Source organism: Ornithodoros turicata, chromosome 2 (genome assembly GCF_037126465.1).
Source record: "Ornithodoros turicata isolate Travis chromosome 2, ASM3712646v1, whole genome shotgun sequence".
Taxonomy (NCBI): Eukaryota; Metazoa; Arthropoda; class Arachnida; order Ixodida; family Argasidae; genus Ornithodoros; species Ornithodoros turicata.
The window spans coordinates 107,396,715-107,417,638 of NC_088202.1; the positions used below are offsets into that span (position 1 = coordinate 107,396,715).

At 44.9% G+C, this 20,924-nt stretch overlaps 1 protein-coding gene across 2 annotated transcripts in view; it reads left to right on the forward strand.

The window, feature by feature from the left end:
- The window catches only part of LOC135385929 (adhesion G protein-coupled receptor L3-like), a 317,487-nt gene that overhangs the window by 271,221 nt on the left and 25,342 nt on the right, over positions 1 to 20,924 (forward strand). For both annotated transcript variants that reach the window (XM_064615560.1, XM_064615561.1), the window contains exon 10: positions 9,133 to 9,219. In XM_064615560.1, coding sequence (XP_064471630.1) covers positions 9,133 to 9,219 — 87 coding nt within the window. The remainder of the gene's footprint in view (positions 1 to 9,132; positions 9,220 to 20,924) is intronic.

The window sequence follows — 20,924 nt, forward strand, 5'->3', positions numbered from 1 at the left end:
GACGCCTATCTTCTTGTTGGTTCGCAACGTGCGCGTTTTGCTCACCAAAGTGTTACAGCACGAACTACTCGCTTTAGGTGTGCAGGGGTTCGCGCGCAAATGGTGTCATCACCCCTCAATCTTGTATCACAATGGGTGTGTGACCGTCTCTGGTGCGCCCCCATGAACGTCATTCACGTGCTGTTATTTGCCCTGTAAATACTCTGCACCTGTGTATATATTCCTAATTATTATGTACTGCATTCCATACTGTACATAATCGCAGACATCTAGGGTGGTGGTCTTAGGGAGTACTGTATGTATGTTTGTATGTATATATGTAAGGAAGTGTGAAGTAGTGGATCTAGAGTGGTTTGTAAGCATATGTGTATGTAAGGTGTACGTCAACTAACGTGTGAAGTAGCAGTTCTTATTCCGTTCTTGAGTCTAATAAATTTTCCTTTAACAAGAAACAAAAACGGGGTATACTTCTCACCGCCCGTGTCCCGGTCCACAGCGCATCGCACACGAATCGCATGAAATGCTCAATAAAAGGGAAGGCACACACACACACGCCAACGAACGCCCTACTATCACCCAAACACGGGCGCAACGATTCCGCGGACGTCTTATCAAGATTACTCTAACAACGCGTGTTCCATACATTTAATAAAACAAACAAACGCGGGCATCGCCCAAGGACGCCGCAAACGCGCCATTCGAAGTCCGCGCCTCACAGGCATAGGTCGGCATTTTTCGAAATATTCATTCAACATCACATCGTGTCCGGCCTAGCCCACAGCCCATAACATGACATCACCATCACAGCCCATCACATCATAACCCATCATTCGACATCACCATCACAACCCATCACATCATAACCCATCACTCAACATCACCATCACAGCTCATCACATCATAACCCATCATTCAACATCAACATCACAGCTCATCACATCATTACCTATCATTCAACATCACAGTCCATCACATCATAGCCCATCATTCAACATCACAGCTCATCCCATCTTTACCCATCATCCGACATCACAGCCCATCATATCACAGGTCAGAATTCAACTTCAGAACTCGTTCTGAGTTCAACTTCGTTGTGTATGATGGACTTTGAATCTGACCTACAGGGACCGGTTATGAGACTGAGGGCCTTGTATACTGCGCATGCTTGCGTGTCTATATACCGATTCCATTGCCACGAAGTGTATAAATGTCCAGGCGTTGGAGCACACTGTACGTGAGGCCGAACCGTTCTACAGGTATTTTCTTTTATGTGAGTCGTCTCTCTTGGAGTGATTTCATTGACGTGCCGAATACAGTTCACCGACCATACCTGTGGACCATCACAGTCACTTTGTTTCCTATTCTGTACTAAACCTGTTAGGCTGTTCCTGACAGAAAACTATTTTGACCGTCGTACTCAGAAACAAAAGACAAGTTCGGATAACGAAACCACAAAAACAAAATTGTGTGCGATGAAACTTTGGGGCTGCGTCCCGAAGCTGTTTTGCATAATATACTGGGTTGTCGGCTCTACGTGTGCAGAGTACGCGCCAAAATTATGCAACCCAGTTTCATGCCACATTCCACTGGACAATTTTTCATTTATGCTGCCTTTGCAAAAAATTGCGAAAAAAATCATAAGGCGGAAACGTGGTATGCTCTGGTTGCCCAAAACGATGTCGGGCAATCGATGCTGTCATTTTGTTCACGTGACAGTGACTTTCCCCGAGTTCATACTGCACAATACCTGTCCCATTTTTCCATGTACCCGCTCATTCGCACGGACACCAGGAATGTTTCATTGCCAGTAGTAATGAAAAGAAAAGGAAGAAGTGCCAAGAGACTGATTTTCATAACCGATTTATAAGCCCGAACGCGCCGTTCTTTATGCTCTGGAACCAACCTCCACAACGCACCTGCTCTGAAGCTATGCAAACCAAACAACGTGAGCACGCCAAGCTCAACCCTCATTTTCTGTCCCCTACGGATGGCATCCAAGTGCAGCACCACAGAATCCCCAACTCTAAATACAACGCTGAACGGCAAGCCGTTCCCCTTCCACACGTGACACATCAGATATAACAGCCCGCCGCTCTTAATGCTGGAGTCATTCCCACAACACCACACCTGCTCTGAGGCGACGCAAAACTAAGAGCGCGAGCGCGCCAACGTCAGCCCACCTCCCCTGCTTTTATTCATCCAAGTGCAGCTCCGCCCAAACGACCGAGACCCCGACTCCAAAGCCTGAACATAACGGTGAACTGCAAACTCCCCTCTCCCTCCCACCCACCAGCAGCAAGGTCACACATACAACTGAAACCTTCCCGCCACTACCGTTAAGCTTAGATTATCACAGGGCACGAGAACAGGTACGCTGAAAATGGGGTACCATATTCATGTCTAGTCATGCATACTTGCAGTGCTTACTTCTATGAGCAGTTGTACGCACCCATCCACCCACCCACGACTAATGTCAACCCCACATCCTAAACCGCAGATTTCAACTTGAAAAACCCATCGCAGGGTCTTCAAGTTCAATATCTCATCTTCGCACATAAGTCAACGCAAAGTCAGCGTCAAATCATTGCCTGTCACTCAACATTACTCTCACCATCACATCATTGCTCACAATTCAACATAAAATTCACATCACATCATTACCCATCATTCAACATCAAACTCAACATCACATCACATCATTGCCCATCATCCAACATCAAACTCAACATCACATCACATCATTGCCCATCATTCAACATCAAACTCAACATCATATAACATCAGTCCCCATCATTCAACTTCACTCAACATCACATAACATCATTGCCCATCACTCAACATCACATCATTCTGAGTGATGTGATGGTGAATGATGTCGGTGATGGACATCATGAGTGAATTCGCCGACCTATGCTCACAGGCACTAAATCAAGCCATCATAAAACGTTCATTAAAAGCAAAACCAAACAAACAAACGTGGTCATCGCTCAAGGACGCCGAAAACTTGCCACGGATATGTTCAGGCAATGAATCAAGCCATCACAAAACGTTCATTAAAAGCAAAAGCAAACAAACAAACGCGGGCATCGCTCAAGGACGCGGATCATGAAACGTTTATTAAAAGCAAAAACAAGCGAACACAGGAGCCGTCAAAATCCGTCAATTCATTCCACGAAAACAGAAAAGAAGAAGAAGAAAAAAAAAAGGAGACAAAAATGGGATCATGACTCAGTACTTATTGCCGACCATTTTCGCGGTCCCAAGGAACGCGCGTCCCTAGGTTCACAGATCGAGCAGCGCCATATCACGGGCCAACTCAGGGCCGTGGTGGATGGAACGACCCAGTGGACGTAGCATCGCCAAAAGCACGTCCCCGTCTACGTTCGAACTTCTGCCCCCAGATGGCACTCAGCCGACACCGTCCACGCGTCCTCCCATTGGCGCGATCTGGGTGGGCGGGGCGCGCGAGGGATAGGGATAATAATTAAACTTACGTTACACGACATTCACATGAGGAGGTGGCAAAAACCCAGTACGAACAAATACCGTTGACCGCATGACTCTAGGCGGTGTTGTTTTTTTATTATAGTTCAATGACACGTTTTCTGGGACACCCTGTATGAGCAGTAAATAGGATAATTTTCATCAGTGTCATTCAGCTGAACTGTGTTCATAGCCTTTTAATATACTTCTTATTGATCACGTTTCCAAATGCCAATTAATATTTGAACCAAGATTGGGATTTAACACTTGATTAACTCTGTTTTACTAAAAGGAGTACTTGTGATTCATTATCACGTCACCAACTAACATTTGTAAAGAAGGACTTGAGGGCTGACTTCAAGTATTATCAACCCTTCGGATCTGGGTACAAAGTCAACCATGCAGCATAGGTGTGCATAATAGTCAAAAATGGTGAAATAATTTAGTGCATAAGTCTCTGTTACTGTAGTTGAGATGTACTTTTGTAAAGTACTTTTGACAGCCCCGTAAACTGCAACTGGCTTCAGTGTACACGACAAATGCATCGTGACATTTAATTGAAATATAATATAAGAGCAGAAGCAACATTTTGTCACACCTCAAACTATATATTTCTTTTTTATTGTCCAGAAATTTAGAAAACAGAGTAGGACTTCTTGCCCTCTGATGTTTTGACGTACTTGATAGAGTTGTAAAACCTGCAAGAAAATAAACCACAGAAGTATAAACAGTTTTGTCTTTCCCTCTTGAATTTAACAAGCCAGTTATGTTTCACCATGTGTGCACTTTTGTATTCTCTTGTTGATGAGAAAATGACAGGAACAATAATGCTGCAGATAGATCCAACAATGACCTGTCATCTTCATGAAGATGAGAACTTTTCTTCACGCGTGCTAAGCAAGACAAAAGAAATGTACGATGAAGGCTGTACAAAAACAGAAAATCTCCGTCCACTAAAATTTTATATATATGTGGATGCTACCGCATCGTGTAGTTTCCGTCCAAAAGTAGGACAAGTCAAGATTGTTTGGTTGTTGTTGGTAAGTTGTCGGCATGTTGATGTGCTATACCGTTATAGCACATCAATATAGATGAGGGGCAAACACAGTATAGACAGCGTGATTGCTGCAAACTCTCAATTGAACATTTATTCAACAGAACAAGAAACTGAAAGCATAAGTAGAAAAAGCATAAGCAGTGTGCCCATGCAACGCAGGACCACCTCAATCTAGGAGAAGGTAGGATTGAGAGAGCAATAAAGAGAAATGACCGTTGTGGCCGAGATAGGGGAACTCTGCAAATTTAGGACCAATATTAGCGAATTCGGGTGGTCATTTCGTAGCAAAACGGCCGAGCGCTCGGAAATTGCTAGGTCGGCGACCGAGCTGGATCACGTGACCGCTGCCACCCGAACATGACTGCTAGGAATCTAGCGGTTTTAGGTACTTGGATCACGCTAGGGGCGTCGCGGTCGCAAGTCTTCGATGCTCTTCGAGTTCTGTCGTCTGCTAAACCACGTGATTTCAACATGCGGGCCAATGAGGGCACTCACCACCGTTGCAGTGCGGATGTGACGACACCGGATACAGTTGAGCAATCTGCTGCTCGATCGTTTTGAGACCGGGCAAAAAAAGTGCTAGCTAGCAAATTCAGAGCGCTCGGAAAGCGCCACGCGAACATGCAAGATTTGCTTCGTTTTGACCAAGCGAACATGACTGCTCGAGATCTGGCAAAAAAAGTTGCTCCGAAATGACCTTCCGAATTCGCCATATGATGTAGTCTTGTGTGGCTCACTGCAGCTGTGACACGCTTTGAACAATTCCAGTACGGGGGCTTCGACTACAATGAACTTTCGCTGTTTCATTGGGCATTCAAGTGTAGAGGATGCATCTCTAGAAAATTAATTAACGTTCCCTAGTCATAACTGTACCTCAACAGGAAGTAGTCCTCTACCCTTCAAAGAAGCTATAGTTCTCATCGGTTTCTTCTCCTGCTGTTGGTGTCATACTAATGTTCTGCACCAGTCCAAAGATGGCAAAAATGTCACGAAGTCTGCAACATGTAACAGATCTAGTGATTATATCTGTGAACTTTGCATCCCTGCTCTCAGCTATTACTGTCAGGTCAACTTGAGTGCCTGGATCACACACACACGAAGCAGTCTGGCGCCACTTCAACACTGAAAGGCCCCTAAAATCAAATTTGTTGATGTTGAGAATGCTCAGTACGGGACAAGTAGGATAACATAAGTTAACTGGAATTGCTATATTATAATTTATACATTCGTGACACCTGCACATACATAAGAGGTTGTGTTGAACTCGTCACCTCGATGAAGGAAAATCACTGGTTACTTAATGGCAGCTTGCTTCGGACGTCTTCGCAATTCTCTTTCTACGTCATCTTCGTAGTCATCGGCAGCAAAATGAGCTCAGCACACACGACGCGACTGCTGTATCTAATAGCAGAGTGCTTGGAACCACATTCGTTTTCGCGAACTCTCCTGTGGAATCTTGTGGTAGGAAACGCCCGTCGTCGGAGATGAACGAAGATGATTTTTGCATCCCCGAACACCAAAACTACGCCAGGCGGTCTCTCGAATACATGACACAGCAGCCACAGACATATCATTCACTTCCATTTTCTGCTTCGCGCGACCAGCATGACCACCCACGACGTAGACAATAAACCACAATAAACGCCTAGAAGATGGCGTTGCGGATCGTAGCTCGTAGCGGCGGGAGCGGCGGAGTAGCTGAATGCTTTATTAACGCTTTATTAATGTAGAAACTATGGAAGTGAGCGTCATTTTTAAAATCGGGTTTAGCTGTAAGATAGTGCGCGTCAACTTTGTTCTCTACAAAATTAGCTCTCACGGGGTAAGGGTTGACCAATCTCTGGGACCCTTGGAACTGAAACCCAAGTTGCTCTTTTTCGCCGTTCGTTGGTCGCGCCGTCCATGTTCCGGCATCTTCAAAATATTTATACGTAAAAAATATGCCGAATTGAGAAGTAATATTTTCTGTGTGTTATCAAACAATGATGTTGTGCACGATAGTGGGCAAAAATATGAGGGTTATTTTTCACTTTTCAGTCCCTTTAACATTTGACTAAAGGATGACGATGATGATGATGATTTTCGTATGTTTGTTTGTTTGTTTTGCGCAAAAGCTACTTGGGCTTTAACTAAAACGACATCAAATGTCTTTCGAGAGCAACCTGCCTGTCGGTATCCATGGGGACGTGCAAAAATGTGACAGTGCCGCCGTGTTCGAAAATTCCGAGGAGCTTTTTCGATCTAGCTCCGGGTCGACAACGCTATCGGGTAAAGCTAATGCCGTGTGTTGGATACCTGGCGTCTTATACAAGTTATTCCGTTTATCTGCTGTGCCCGTGTCGTATAACCCAGAACACAGCCAGTGATGTGGGGTTTGGGGGCGTACGTTGTTTTTCGAAAATAGCGTGGGTCCCAAAACTTGCTCCAAAGTAAACGTGCGTCGCTCTCGAGCGGGGCGAAATGTTGGCATAGAACTAGAGCCACGAAAAAGAAGTAAAAGAAACACGCCTTAGTTACTGTAACAAATTTAACAATGATATTTGGTGGTATACCGCTGGTATCGCAAGCGCAAGGTGTTTGGGTTGAGGTCTAAAACTCGCTCGCGTTGCCATTGTCTGATGGGTAATTGCACCCCGTATCCTAAAACTTCGCAATACCTCCAGCCACATGCACCTGTCGATTCCTTGTCGAGCTCGAAAGAACTACACAATGCCGCCGAAGGATGGCGCACACACCTCATCACGCTACCCGCTATGTTGTTTCATCTCTATTTTTTCTCTCCTGTTTCTTTACATCTCCAGCAGGGCAAGAAAAGCCATGACTGCAGTGTCCTTCGTGTAACTATTTAGTACTCGGACCTTTAGAAGAATAAATAATCACCTCATTCATCATACAACACATAAAGGGTCACGGAAAAAAGTAAATCGGAGAAGGCATAACATGTAGTACACGAGCACCCTTAAAAATGAACTTCACCGCATGGCATGCTCCTAGCCAACCATAATCTCGAATGATATCGTTATCTGCCCCGATTTGTTGAAAACGGGAGGCGTACGCCTTTTCTGTGACACTTATGTTGTTCATAATTGTCACAAAAAAGGCGTACGCCTCCCGTTTTCAACAAATCGGGGCAGATAACGATATCATTCGCGATTATGGTATTGGCTAGGAGCGTGCTATTCGACGTACGGGCCAATGCGGGCCCTCGCCTACCTCGCAGCGCGGATGTGACGACACCGGATATAGTTGGGCAACCCGCTGCCTGGTTGTAATCGAGGCCGGCCGATAAAAGTGCTAGCTGGCAAATTCCTGGCACTCGGAAAGGGCCACGCGAACATTCCAAATCTGGCAGAACTGGCGAGAACTGGCGGGATTATTTGTGTTTGACGTTCATCTGTCATGTACATTGCCGATATTCACACCGTGACTTACAATTTTACTGTAAAACCGTGCAACACACCAAGAAAGCAAAGAAAAAAAAAAACGTAGAAGTTTGATATCTCTAAGTTCGGGCTATGCGGTTAAATCCTTGCAAGATACAGATATATGTTCAATGAATACCTCTACGTTACGTTGGAGATTCGTACATTCGGACCATTTCCAAGCACAATTCAATAAAATCAGTATTAAATTACGCTCGTACAATACAAGGCGGCTCTGTGAAATCTATGACGTCTTTTGAAACCAACTATGGTAAATTTCTCTTCAGGTACCGATAGTGAGTTTTTAGATCTTACTAACAGCACCGTTTCGTTTTAATGTATGATCGGGGCAGGTTTCCAAACGCACTGTTTATATTTATTTGCAGTGAATTCAGCTTGACCTCTTTTTTGTTGTTGTTAATGCCGAAGGGCGTCTTGTCGAACGCGTGTGCATTGATGGTTCGTGTAAAGGTGCCCACTTGCACCTGTCCACATTGGCTACTGAGCCCTTGGTTGAGAATGGACCTTTGTCACGTCTACTTATACGCATGCGCTGCAGCGCCGATTACCTTGGGGGCGCCAGACAAGGTTATCCCCGCATTCAATAGATGGGGGCTGGATAGAGCAGGACGGGAGCACACGGGAGTGGGGACACCGCGCTAACTTGTGGACTCCACTTCAAGACCGGTTTTAATCCGCTATAGCTACTGCCCACGTGGGTTTGTTTTGTCGCGCGCCGAGGGTGGTTCGCTAGCGAGAGGCTAGGTTGACTGAATGTGAAAAAGGTCAATTCGAACCCGGTCGAGGACGCCAGCAGTCTAGTTCTAAGGTGCAAATTCCTGTGGCACGTTGTCACGAAGCAGTTAGGTTGACCAAGTGTCGTGGGCTGAGTTTTCAACACACGTTAAATAACCCTCTGGTTGGCAAAACTAATCCACGAACAATTCATTCATCCTTAGATAATCTGGGGCAGTCGGCCCTGGTGATGAGGGCTACAATCCCCATTTTTTTCTTTCAATCATCATCATCATCAACTATTAATCTCAACTTCAGTAGGCTCCCAGTATATTTACGCACAGCCTTTCCGTTATTCATTATTGCGTTATGCGATCTCTAATGTGAATGCGCGCGTTGCAATCAATGCGATTTTTCTTGTATTTTATGTTGCAGTGCTACACTTGCGAAGGAAACAAGAAAGGGAACAAGAGGTGATTGTCTACACGAACGAGTCTCGGACGTCATCTGTGAAGGTAACAGGTAAGCTTATTGCCTCAAATATCAACATTTCTCAGCCGACTGTTGATGTGGCACACATGCGTTAAAAGCGTCCACGACTTATACACGCTCGCCTTAAGTGGGCATTCATAATGGTGTTGGCACTCCTTGCAATCTCTCTCACTCTGACAAGGAACCTGACCAAATTTCGCATTCGGCTGCGTACCCAAGTGCTGTACAAGTACAGGGCAAATCCAAGTCAAGTGAAATGTAGTCGAAATGGGAAATATGTTGGTTGAACTTTTGTGGAATTTTTTGATGCAGTCTATAGCGCCTAACAACTGAAAGCAGTGCGATTGAGACCACATGACGTAAGAGAATTGTTCCGCCTTCAATCTAAAGAATTGTCTGTTCTTATCTGGAACCCCAGCAGCACACGGCAAAACCGTTACATCAACGCACAAATCCTGGAAAACTGCTGTTCTAAATTGATGCCTGCAACAATCCAATTTAGTCTGTCTCCAGACACACTGCACCAAAACAGTTTGCTTTCAGCCCGAGTTCGAAAACGGGTCTCGGCAGCAATAAGAAGGCAGCCGGCTGCGACGTGGCAACCAACGCTCACGCTACATTTGAGCGACGACATTAGGCTTAATAAAAGACTCTCATGCTCCTCTGGCACAAGCAAGACGCTCTCGCTTTAGCGCCCTATTTTCTCCGCTGGAAATTGACGCCAGCCATCCCTGGACTTTCTGGATGCAGACAACTGAGCAGAATAAACCGCTTTCAAGAAAGCCTCACAAGAGGCGTTCATGGAAGCGAAACTCAAAAGACAACAAAGAAAAAGAAAAGTAGAAAGCACACACTCATTCGCAAAGTCATTCTTGCGCGGTCTCTGGTCCAAAGACTCCCGATATCTCGCTTCAGTAGCATCATTGGTGCATCGTCGCTTTTCAGTTATTCCCGAGCACGAAAATGGAGCGTGCCGCGCCTTTTTCATTATACTCCATGTTTTTTGTTATGCGCTTCGTAAACTAAAAGCAATATCCGTCGTATGGAAATCCACATTTGCCGTTTCATCCCGTGCCTTCGTTCTGTGACCGTCGCTTCTTTTCATTTCGGGCGTCTCCTGTGTCCTTGCTTATTCGTAGTTGCATATTTGCAAGATACAATAGAAGCACCAGCAAAACCTAGTCTTACTTACTGAAAGCTCTTGGGAAGGGTGCCTCTGTGTACTCACAACCCGCATCGTAGTATTTTACGAATGCGGAGTGGGCACAGCAGCACTACAAAGAGAGAATGGGTAAGCAAACAGAACGGGATCGTGAAATGCAGACGAAGGCAGTCGTGACGGGAATTGAAGGAAATGGAAACGACGGATTATGGCAGACTAACGCAGGAGGGATTTCGCTCTAGTAAATTGAATATGCAAGCGGTCGGAGGAGAAAAACAGGCAACTGTACAACGTTGGCAAGATGAAAATTGGTGGTGTCATAGCCATCCTGGTTTTCCACAGCGCAGGCTGCGGCATATGTGCAAGATCGATATGCTCTCCACGTCTTTGTTGCGCCCTTGCGAATGTGAATTTGAAAAATGGTGATTCGGTTGTCGAGAAACCTGTATCACCAGCTTGCGGTGTTTTGTCTACGAGGGAGAACAAGAGCTGCTGCCTTTTCTCCCTCGCATTTAAAGGGAGAGTTGGCTCCTCACATCGTTGAAATAAATATGGCTAGCAGGAGCATCTGACTCCAAACAGCAAGGAAACAGAACTGGCCCACCACTCTTAGAAATGAGATTCACCGCCCCCCCCCCCCCCCCCATGGCACACTCCTAGCCAAAAATCATCTCGAAAGACATCGTTATCTGCCCTAATTTGTTGAAAACGGGAGGCGTACGCCTTTTTGTGACGCTTATGCTGTTCATAATTGTCACACAAAAAAAGGCGTACGCCTCCCGTTTTCAACAAATATGGGGGCTTAATCACTTCCATCGTCCGCGAGCCAACGAGAGGCGGAGCTCTCGTTAACACGAACACATGACACGTTTCACGTGACGCGCTTGTTTCGTTAACGGGACAAAGGCGTAATCTCTTGCTCGCGTAACGACCGACGGTGTCGTCTGCCTAACGAATGTCTTCACGTGCTCACAGGCTTCATCGCCTACATGGCTCATGATCTAACGAGGCGCGACGCACTCGGGAGCTCGAGCACGTGGTGTATGACGCGCTCTTTTCGTTAAAGTGACAGGGGCGTAATCTCTCGGTCCAGTTACGATCAAATTAGATAGTTTGCCTAACGAGTGGGTCTACCCACTCGTTAGAATGTGAAACATCTTCATTTGGAGATTTGCAGAAACGGAATTTCTGCAGAAACGAACATGTATTGCTCCACGGCTGTGTACAAAATGACATGCTCCCCCTTTCATCGCATTTACACCAGTGGTTACATGAGGGCTGTGAGATATTCTCGAGAAGATGCAGATGAAGACGAGAAAGAAGACGTTCAAGGATAAATAGGATCTTAATTGTATTTCAAGTACTTTTTGAAGTATTTCGTACTCTATCTTAATTACTTTAATTTTCATGTATTTATACTCTATCTTAATTACATTCTAACCTCAGTATTTATTATCTTATCTTAAATACATTTTTGAGTGTCTTGTACATGTCTGCGGGCGGCGTACGCCATTTTTTGTGGCATTGTGCAGTTCATAATTGCCACAAAAATGACACGCGCCCCCCATCTCCATCAAATCAAAGGAGAGAACGTTCTCATTCGGGACGAAAGTTGGCTATATAGCGTGCTACGTGGTGAACCTCCGTTTTTAGAGTGCATAGGCATCCAATCAATACATAAACCCACTCGTGGAACAGCGTCTCCCCAGAACGACAGAGAACCGCCTAGGCGTCCCGTCATCTCAAGCATGAGAGGGCTCTTGAGATTACTGAAGTCGCTGGTTCGCCCAATTAGAGTAGAACGAAAAGAGCCGCCATGCTGTCGCTCACTTAAGGGGATCTGTCGACTGCAAAACGTGCTAATTGCCCTGGTACACCTGGTCGATCTACCTGATAATAACGAGGAAATGGATATATACTGTGAACACTACTTATAACTGAAGCTACTTCTTGAGTGACTATATTGCAGTAGGGGAATAATAGGCTTCTAAACGTATTACCAGGTGATGCTGAGATCGTGCTTTTTTTCGCGTTCCTTACTGGAGCTTACTAATGCACATGGTTGTTACCGAGGAAGGGCAGAAAATAAATCTGCCTCGTTAAGTAAAGTGCGTTTCGTTAGCTAGTAGAGCGATGACTGGCTGACGTGCAGACGGCGGCGAAAAATAATGAGCCTACTTTGCGCCTAACGAGAGTTTCCCAGCGTGCACATGCGTGAATAAAGAAAGAGTTGTCATAGTCACCATCTGGTGAAACCATAGTCGGAAACATCGCGCAAATCGCAATGGCTGCGGAAGTTCGTTCTTTTTCGTAAAGCGTTGATAATTTGTCATCTCAGTGGGGTAACGCCACACGGTTGGCATAAATTTCAGAACAGCAGTTTCTGTTCTCTCCCCACTCAAGAAACTATCGACCTCTTAATGTTAGTGGCAATAATATTAGCAAGAATACATCACCAGATGCACGAACGGAGTTCCACCTGGGTGATACTAGGGATGTGCCAATCGAATCGGCGAATCCTAGGTACTGATTCGAGATTCGGGAATCCGAATCCCAGTTCCCGAAACGGCGAATCGAAGCTTTCGAATCCACCGACCACGTTTGTTTGTTTGTTCCGGAGTCCGCCGAAAGCCTCATTGACCGACGGGTGTTTTCTTGTTTGTTTGTTTGCATTGCTTTAGACTGAAAGCGTTCAGGCAGGAACTGTTACATTATAAGTTTAAAAGCAACATGGTTTTGTTTTTCATTGTTGCTTAGTTTTATGGAAATAATTCAGACTCGAGAACTTATGTATGTATTTCTTGTAGACGTTGAAGAAGTTACGTTACATTACGTTTAAGAACTATACCGGTATATTTTCTCCTGAAACTGCACTATTATTTAACTTGTTTTTCGTTAAAGAAATGTATCATATTTTGCTTCAAAACACTTTTCAGTGAAAGTGTTTGTTTTTTTCCTGGCTTTTTAAAATCTTTTTAAAGAAATGATTCGAAAGATTCGAGATTTGTAAGATTCGTGGACTCGCAGAACCTTCCTTGGATTCGGATCCGGATTCGGATTCGTAAAATTCTGGATTCGTCCCATCTCTAGTAAATACTATCACTTACCAGCAAATGGCCTGCGTCGCGTGTAAATCTACTCAAAATTATTAGCTGGCTTCGATTTCCTTGTCGTTTTCAATCGTCTTTTCCTTTTATGTACCTAATCTAATCTAGCCGTTTAGTTAAAGCTCTTGTGACATCGCTCGACTCACGTGCAACGAATTAAACGCTCCTGACGAGAAATAAGAAAATTATATTAAACGTTCGATGAAATCTCCTGGAACCGTTTACACTTGTTCGTAGAAAACACTATTGTTTCAGCCAGAGAGTCGAACCGAACCCGAACCTGAACTGAAAACCGTCATTAACCGTTATTTTTAGCCGAACCGGAACTGAACCGTACCGAGACTGCCGCCATGGATCTTGGATCTTAACCGGAACTGAACCATTATGAAAATTTCGGTAACCGGTTCAAATAACGGTTCACGCCTACTCAAATTGCCGACTGTAAGAAACATTTCAATTATGCTACGTTGAGTGTGACTCATGTATGCCAACGACTTTCATTTGCCACTGTACATCTGCCCTTTACTGTTTCTGTCTGCCGTCTGTCTATCCGCCGCCGGTGTGCTGCTCGTGCCCAAGCGTTCAGTGCTGAGACTACCTCCTATAACAGTCACCTACAATCAATCCACCCCTCGGTAGACTTCTTTATTACGTGTCGCTGCAGTCGTCACGAGGAATCGCTCCTTCACAGCCTACGTCTGAACGTCGCCCGCACACCGCTGCTCCTATTCAAAATGGGTCAATCCAGCACTCCCCTCTAGACTAGCTGTGGCGTGGTAGCTGATATTGCCCACTGGGCAGAGGTGGGGAAATTACTTTTATGTTGTAATGCATTACCATTACTCATTACCTGTATAAAAAACTAATGCATTACATTACTCATTACTTTTTGGATATTAGTAATGCATTAGTAATGCCATTATTTTAACGAAGTAATGGCATTACCCTGGCATTACATTTACGTTTTAGGGCATAGGTTTTTTCTTTGCTTTTTTTGCTATAGGCAATAGCCACACGAGTATCCCCAAATCGGTGCCACTAAATCCCCACAGAAGCGAGTGTGACATGCAAAAACTATACATAAGGTTTAGTGCAGATGATGTCTTTTCTAGCATTATGAAGCCGGCGGAGGAAGCTCAGCCTACACTTCTGTCCTAGCAGAAAAATTACCTCTGACAGCACAAGTGAAACTAACACGGTACCATACCAAAACAGTGAATCCCTACAGCAATTGTTACGTGTTACCCTCACAGAGGCTATGTTTCTATTTCATTGATTTTACTTTAGTCAAAATGCGCACAGGAGAAAATCGGTGATATCATGTAGACACTTGTGACACGCACCGCCAACTGTTGAACTCTTGCAGAACTCCCCAAGGCTGCGCCTTTCTCTTTCCTTGTTGCCCTGTGCTCATTGTTAAAGGCGGGTTGAAGAAAATTTGGATGTTCCCAATCTTCACGTGGCGCAATGAACATTCAACAAAAGTAATGAGTAATGCCACCCTGCATTACTCAGTCGAAATGTAATGCATTACAATTACTCATTACTTGCTGCCAAAATGTAATTCATTACCATTACTCATTACTCAAAAGTAATGCATTACCGGTAATGCATTACTTTGTAATGCATTACTACCCACCTCTGCCACTGGGCCACCGCATCCTACACTGCCGGCAACACCTTCTACACCGTGACGCCCTCTGTCGTCGTGTATTCAAGCTTGGCTATACAGCACTCTAACATTGGCTACCTTACTTGGTCCCGTTCCTCAGCCGACCTAGTGGACGCCGACACTTCCGACCTTATCAACGCCTTATGATCTTGTGACCGTTTGTGTGATGATTCAGTTTTTTCTTCTTCAGCTTTCTTTCCTTTCTTCGTTTTTTTTAATAGCAAGCCGATCTTTCTCTGGCTGACCTTTGCTTTCTTCTTTCATAAATCTTCAAATGCCCCCCCCCCCCAACGACTTTCACATGCCACATTTTTAGAAAAAGACAATGCAAACCACAAACAGACCGTGCACAAAGCACTAAATTTCCTCTGTGAGAGAAAATTTAATAATTTTTGGGTCATTAGTATGCCCGGTGAACACATGTGTTAGAATCAATTTATTTTAGCTAGAAGTTGCTCTAGTTATTTTAGAATACCGAGTAACTCGCGGTCAGGCGTGAAAACCAGTAGAAGTCGGTGGTAGACAGGACGGCCGAAACGCGAGACAAACAAGAAGGCTCCTGATTGGAAGACTGGAATGCATAACGTCGTATTTTCATTGCTCACGTGCAGAGTGTTGCGTGGATTATCTCAAACTATCGGTTCTAATGGGAGCTGTTGGGGCGTGCTCCCCGCTCATGGTATGGAAGTATTCTTCGGAGAAACGTCACCACAATAGAAAGGGCAATCGTACAACCTTCAGTTTCGTTTCGTCAACATTCGTCCAGAAAGTCTTCAGAAGACCCAGGGAAAGCATCAGACGCACAACCGGTTGTACGATTCGAACCCACCACCCCCCAGTCTGCAGCACGACCTTGGCTGCCACCAACAAGCGGAACGCTGCTTGACACTGTATGGTACAGGTATTGACCTACTAGCGCCGCATCCAGTTTTACAGTTTTAAGGGAGGCTTTACACCTCTACTCTACTGGCTGCGTTTTGCTCTGCCGACATTCCTGTAATACTCCTGATAATTTAAAAACTGCCCCTTTCCTTTTGTTTTTCTTAGTAAACCTTCATATCCCTCCCTCCCACCGAGCAAGGGCGCAAAAGTGTGCTATAATCAGCCAGGATTTAGTAACAGTTATGTTGCAAATTGTTGTATCGCGTACTGCAAAATTAACCGTTTCAATACGGCACGTGAAACGCAGACAGGACATCTTTACATAACAGAGAAGCCTTCCACAACGGCAGACCTGTACAGTAGCTTGAGTAGAGCATTTAGGTTGCCTATCTTAAATACTTTTGCGAGTAGCTTGGTATCTTGCAAATACTTTCAAGGTTCAATATTTCATAATCTAACTTATATACTTTTTCAATAATTTCTACTTATTTTCCAAGTTACTTTGAATATACTTCTCTCTGCGTGACATGGAGATCGAGCGAAATATTCTGTTTTGTTTCGACAGTGCGCTTTGTGCAGTATACATATGCTTTATGTCCCAGATATTCGGGACATCCACGTCACTCTTGGGAAAGGGTAGCGTGCAGCACCTCGGGTTTGGGAGTATGCATGAGTCGATGTGTTGTCATGAAGGGTATGCGGGTAAATTATTGACACCCCTATAAGGCAGGATAGAATTATAACTCGTGCCGAAAGCTGTAGCGAGAAAGGGCACGTAAAATATTAATAACCCGTTATGATGTTAGAGTAACGATGAGAGGGGAAAAGTTACGGTAAATTCTGTTGTTTCTGTAGCATTCGTGCGCGTCTGCTGAGCGCCTGTTCAATATAGACGACTTGCAAAGCTTGTAACGCCACCTGTTGTGCTTATATATACGAGAGCCTGCGGGAATCGTTGGGAATACATTCTCTTTCGCATAGGATCTTCTGGGCGGTGTCATGGCGTCTGCAGCTTATTCTTTTCTGGGATTCCATTTCTGTTACAGGTGAATTGATATTTGGGGCATTATAACAGATATTCAGTTATTTTATACGTTATTCGTTCTTGACACTAAGAATTACAGTTCTACGTCAGACTGCGTCGTGTTCTTCCGTTTGCATGCTGGGTAAGCTTATTCGAGACAGCATTATCTGGTGAGGTAAAGCCGATACGTTATTTACCCAGAACGATGTTGTTTCGTACAGGCAAATGTGAAGCCGAATCTCCCGATGTTCGCTAGCTTACTTCGTTCGGCGTCTTTCCTTCGTAGACGTTTCCGGGGGGGGGGGGGGGGGGGGGGGGTTGAACTCGAGTGCAGTGGCGGTAAATTTTGAGGAGAATCGCAATTCCCAACAGTACAGTCAACTTGAAAAGAAACCTCACACTGCTTTGCGTTCGCACACAGAATAACACACAGGGCCCACCGAAGATACTCGCGTACTGCTGAGGTCCGAAGAACGTAACCCCCACTGCGCACCGCGCGCTTTCGCGCTGCTTTCTGGGATTTATATAGGTCGTCTACATTACAACGGCGACTACATTACAACGACAACTATATTTTATGATGAAACTCCCTAACGTTCCGTCGGCCTGACGTTGTACACCTTGGTTGGTGTACACAGTGACGTAACACGGGTCTTCACTTTTCTCGTGGAAAGGGGCTCGAAGTAATGAAAATCACGTGTGCCTTGAATAGCTTTGGCCATGGTCTATTGGGGCCATTGGGGGTAACGTTAAAAAAGAACGGGGCACACTATCGGATAGCAATTTTGAAAAGCAGTTGTTCCTGCGAGCTAATAAAGATTTTCGGTAATGCCATTTTTAACTTGACGGTCTTCGCATATGGGTCATTCCACATGAAGCGATCCAATCCCGTAGCACGACCACCACGGATCTTGTGTGAGTGTGTGTGTGTGTGTTTACTGGTTTACACCGTAGAGAAACCATCGCCAACAAAATATTTTCGCCGAATTCGGAGGCATTTTCACGTTAGGTGGCGCGCATGGCTCGCCACTGCGAGGGTTTCGCCTAAAAATGAGGTGCATTTGAATGTTTCTCCTGGGAAAACGGCTAAAGGTATTGTAGGTCTGTAAACCTCAGAGTGCTCGTAAAGGATTGATCTTTCATTTTGTATGAAGAAACTTCCCATGTTGATGTGTCTTTCGTACCGTACTATAGGCGTAGAAATCCACGTTTTCGCGACATGTTTGCTATTTTTTTCTGAGTCGCTGCCTGCACATAAGGACATAAAATTTGGTAGAGATGGAGCTGGTCACTTGACGAACACGTGAAAAAAAATATTTCTCGGGATATAAAAGAAAAGCGAAGAAGGCATTGTGAATTATGCACAATTGGATAAGTTAGCTGTATTGCTAGCTGAAAAAATCAGTGTGGCCAACGCAATACGAACATTCTGTCAACGCTAAAATGATGGTGAATGTGTCCACTTGAAAGTATGAAAAAAGTGGGAGCGTACTTTTCTTGTTTTTTAGCAATGATTTTTTGAAAGTGGCGCAGTTGCTACAGGAGAGCGCCTTGCTGGTGTATGATGTTGCCCCACTAGACGAATAAATATAGCGCGGATACACTTTCAGTGAAGTCATTATCGGACCACGAGGAGTGACAACGTGCTATCAGCAGTTAAGAAGAAGAAAAAGTAAACGGCGACTACATTACAACGACAACTATATTTTATGATGAAACTCCCTAACGTTCCGTCGGCCTGACGTTGTACACTGTTACGTCTTGGCATCTTTGGTAGCGTGACACCAACGAAAGAAATGGGGAACCGACTCAGGGAGCAAAGTATAACGAAAGTGATTATTTCATTATGTACAAAAGATATACAAGTGGTCGGCGCTGCGGCCGTCCAGCAGCATGGATAGTAGGGGAAGACGAAGATGCTCCGTCGGCCTCCGCTTTTGTAGACTGCATTGAGGCCACGTCCTTGTCGGATTCCACGTACGAGTCCTATTTTGGTGGCCGGAGTCCGTGGGAAAGGCGTTGCTCACGACGGAGAGAACAAATCCCTCAGAAGGGACAATAGGGGAAGTTGCGTGCTTGCTTCCCGCAATGTGTGTCTGGTTTGGTCGTCCAGCCTTGGCGCTCGAAATTATCTTCTGCTTCCAATCTGTCTACGTGGTCATCTGTTTTGCATGCGATCGTAACAACACCTTGGTTGGTGTACACAGTGACGTAACACGGTCTTCACTTTTCTCGTGGACAGGGGCTCGAAGTAATGAAAATCACGTGTGCCTTGAATAGCTTTGGCCATTTCGTGCCGTGCTTTCAACGCAATCTGCTCCCGTGACACATCAGTAAAAGGCACCGACATTGACAATATGTTTTGTAGGTATTCTTCAGCCCACAAGAAAAGCTCCCGAGGAGTTAAAATTTATTAAGATGGCTGAGTGGGCCTGTTGGTATACAGCTATGTGATGAAACTGGAGCTATAAGGACAGCGGACAAAACACGAGTAAACGGGACCCGCTGCTGCACTACAACAAGATTGTTATTTATTTTAATTTTGTGAATTAAAATCTTGTTCTTTTGGAGCAGCCGGTCCCGCTGACTCGTGTGTTCTCCGTTGTCCTTATAGCTCCAGTTTTAATCATATAGTTAAAGTTTACTGTTCGGATGGTCTCTGAAAGCTAGCCTTTGCCGCAAGTCGCCTCACCGCACTTCCAATCTCGTCACACTGTCCTTTCCCGTGCGAGGTACCGAAGAAGTTCCATGTCGCTGGAACCCCGAAATATTCTTTATGAAAGCACAAGTTTATGAAGCTCTTCTGATTTTTTTTTCTTTTTGTATCGTGGAGCTGAGCACCATCGAAAAGATAATGTAGCTTCCTGATACGGGATAAGTCCTGATGCACTCCTAAGTGGATTACGCCGCTCGTATCTATACTGCGTGTATTTATTGCCACCAGGTACTGAAATTGACATTCAGAATGTCCGTGGGGCACCTTAAACACGATGTATGAGATGTAACATTAATTTGTTAAGCGTTGTCGTGCTATAGGTGTCGTAAATCGGCATGTGGAACGGAAAAGTGACGACAGAAATGCTAACAAATTTTTAAAAAAATCGGTGCTAAAAAACAGGAAAAAGTGCCCTCCCAATCTTTTTATATGTTCAAGTGGACACATTCACCAACATTTTAGCATTGACAGAATGCTCGTATCGCGTTGGCCACACCGATTTTTTTTTTCAGCTAGCAATACAGCTAATTTCTCAAATTCTGCACAATTCACAATGCTTCCTTCGCTGTTCTTTTATATCCTGAGATATTTTTTTCTTTCACGTGTTCACCAAGTCACCAGCTCCATGTCTACCAAATTTTATGTCCCTATGTGGAGGCAGTGATTCAGAAAAAAATAGCAACAACAACAACAACATAGATGAATGGATGATGATGATGTGGGATGTTTCCCTGCGTTGAGTGCAGGACCCTACCCCATTCCAAAATGGTTCACATGAAAGGATGACGAGGGAAGGAAATCCCTACAGTTCGTGAAGGAGGCCGGTGGCCCTCAGAAAGGAAAGAAGAGCGCCAAGTGCACGGCACTGGTGTCCACGGTTACTCCATGGGCCGAGAACTTTGCAGATGTTGAATGGCCTCTGATCCAGCATTTCAAGTTGAGATTTAAAGGCCCGTCGCTCGCGTACGTACTGGCTGCAGTCTTCGAGAATGTGTCGGATTGTTGCCGGTAAACCACAAGTTGTACACAGCGCCGTGGTGCTGTGGCCCAGCCTATACCGGAGTGCAGGGGTGAATGCGACGCTAAGTCGTAAACGACGCACTAGAGACGTAAAGAGGCGAGGGAAACCGCTTGGCATGTCAAATGAAAGCGTTGGGTCAACAGCATACAGA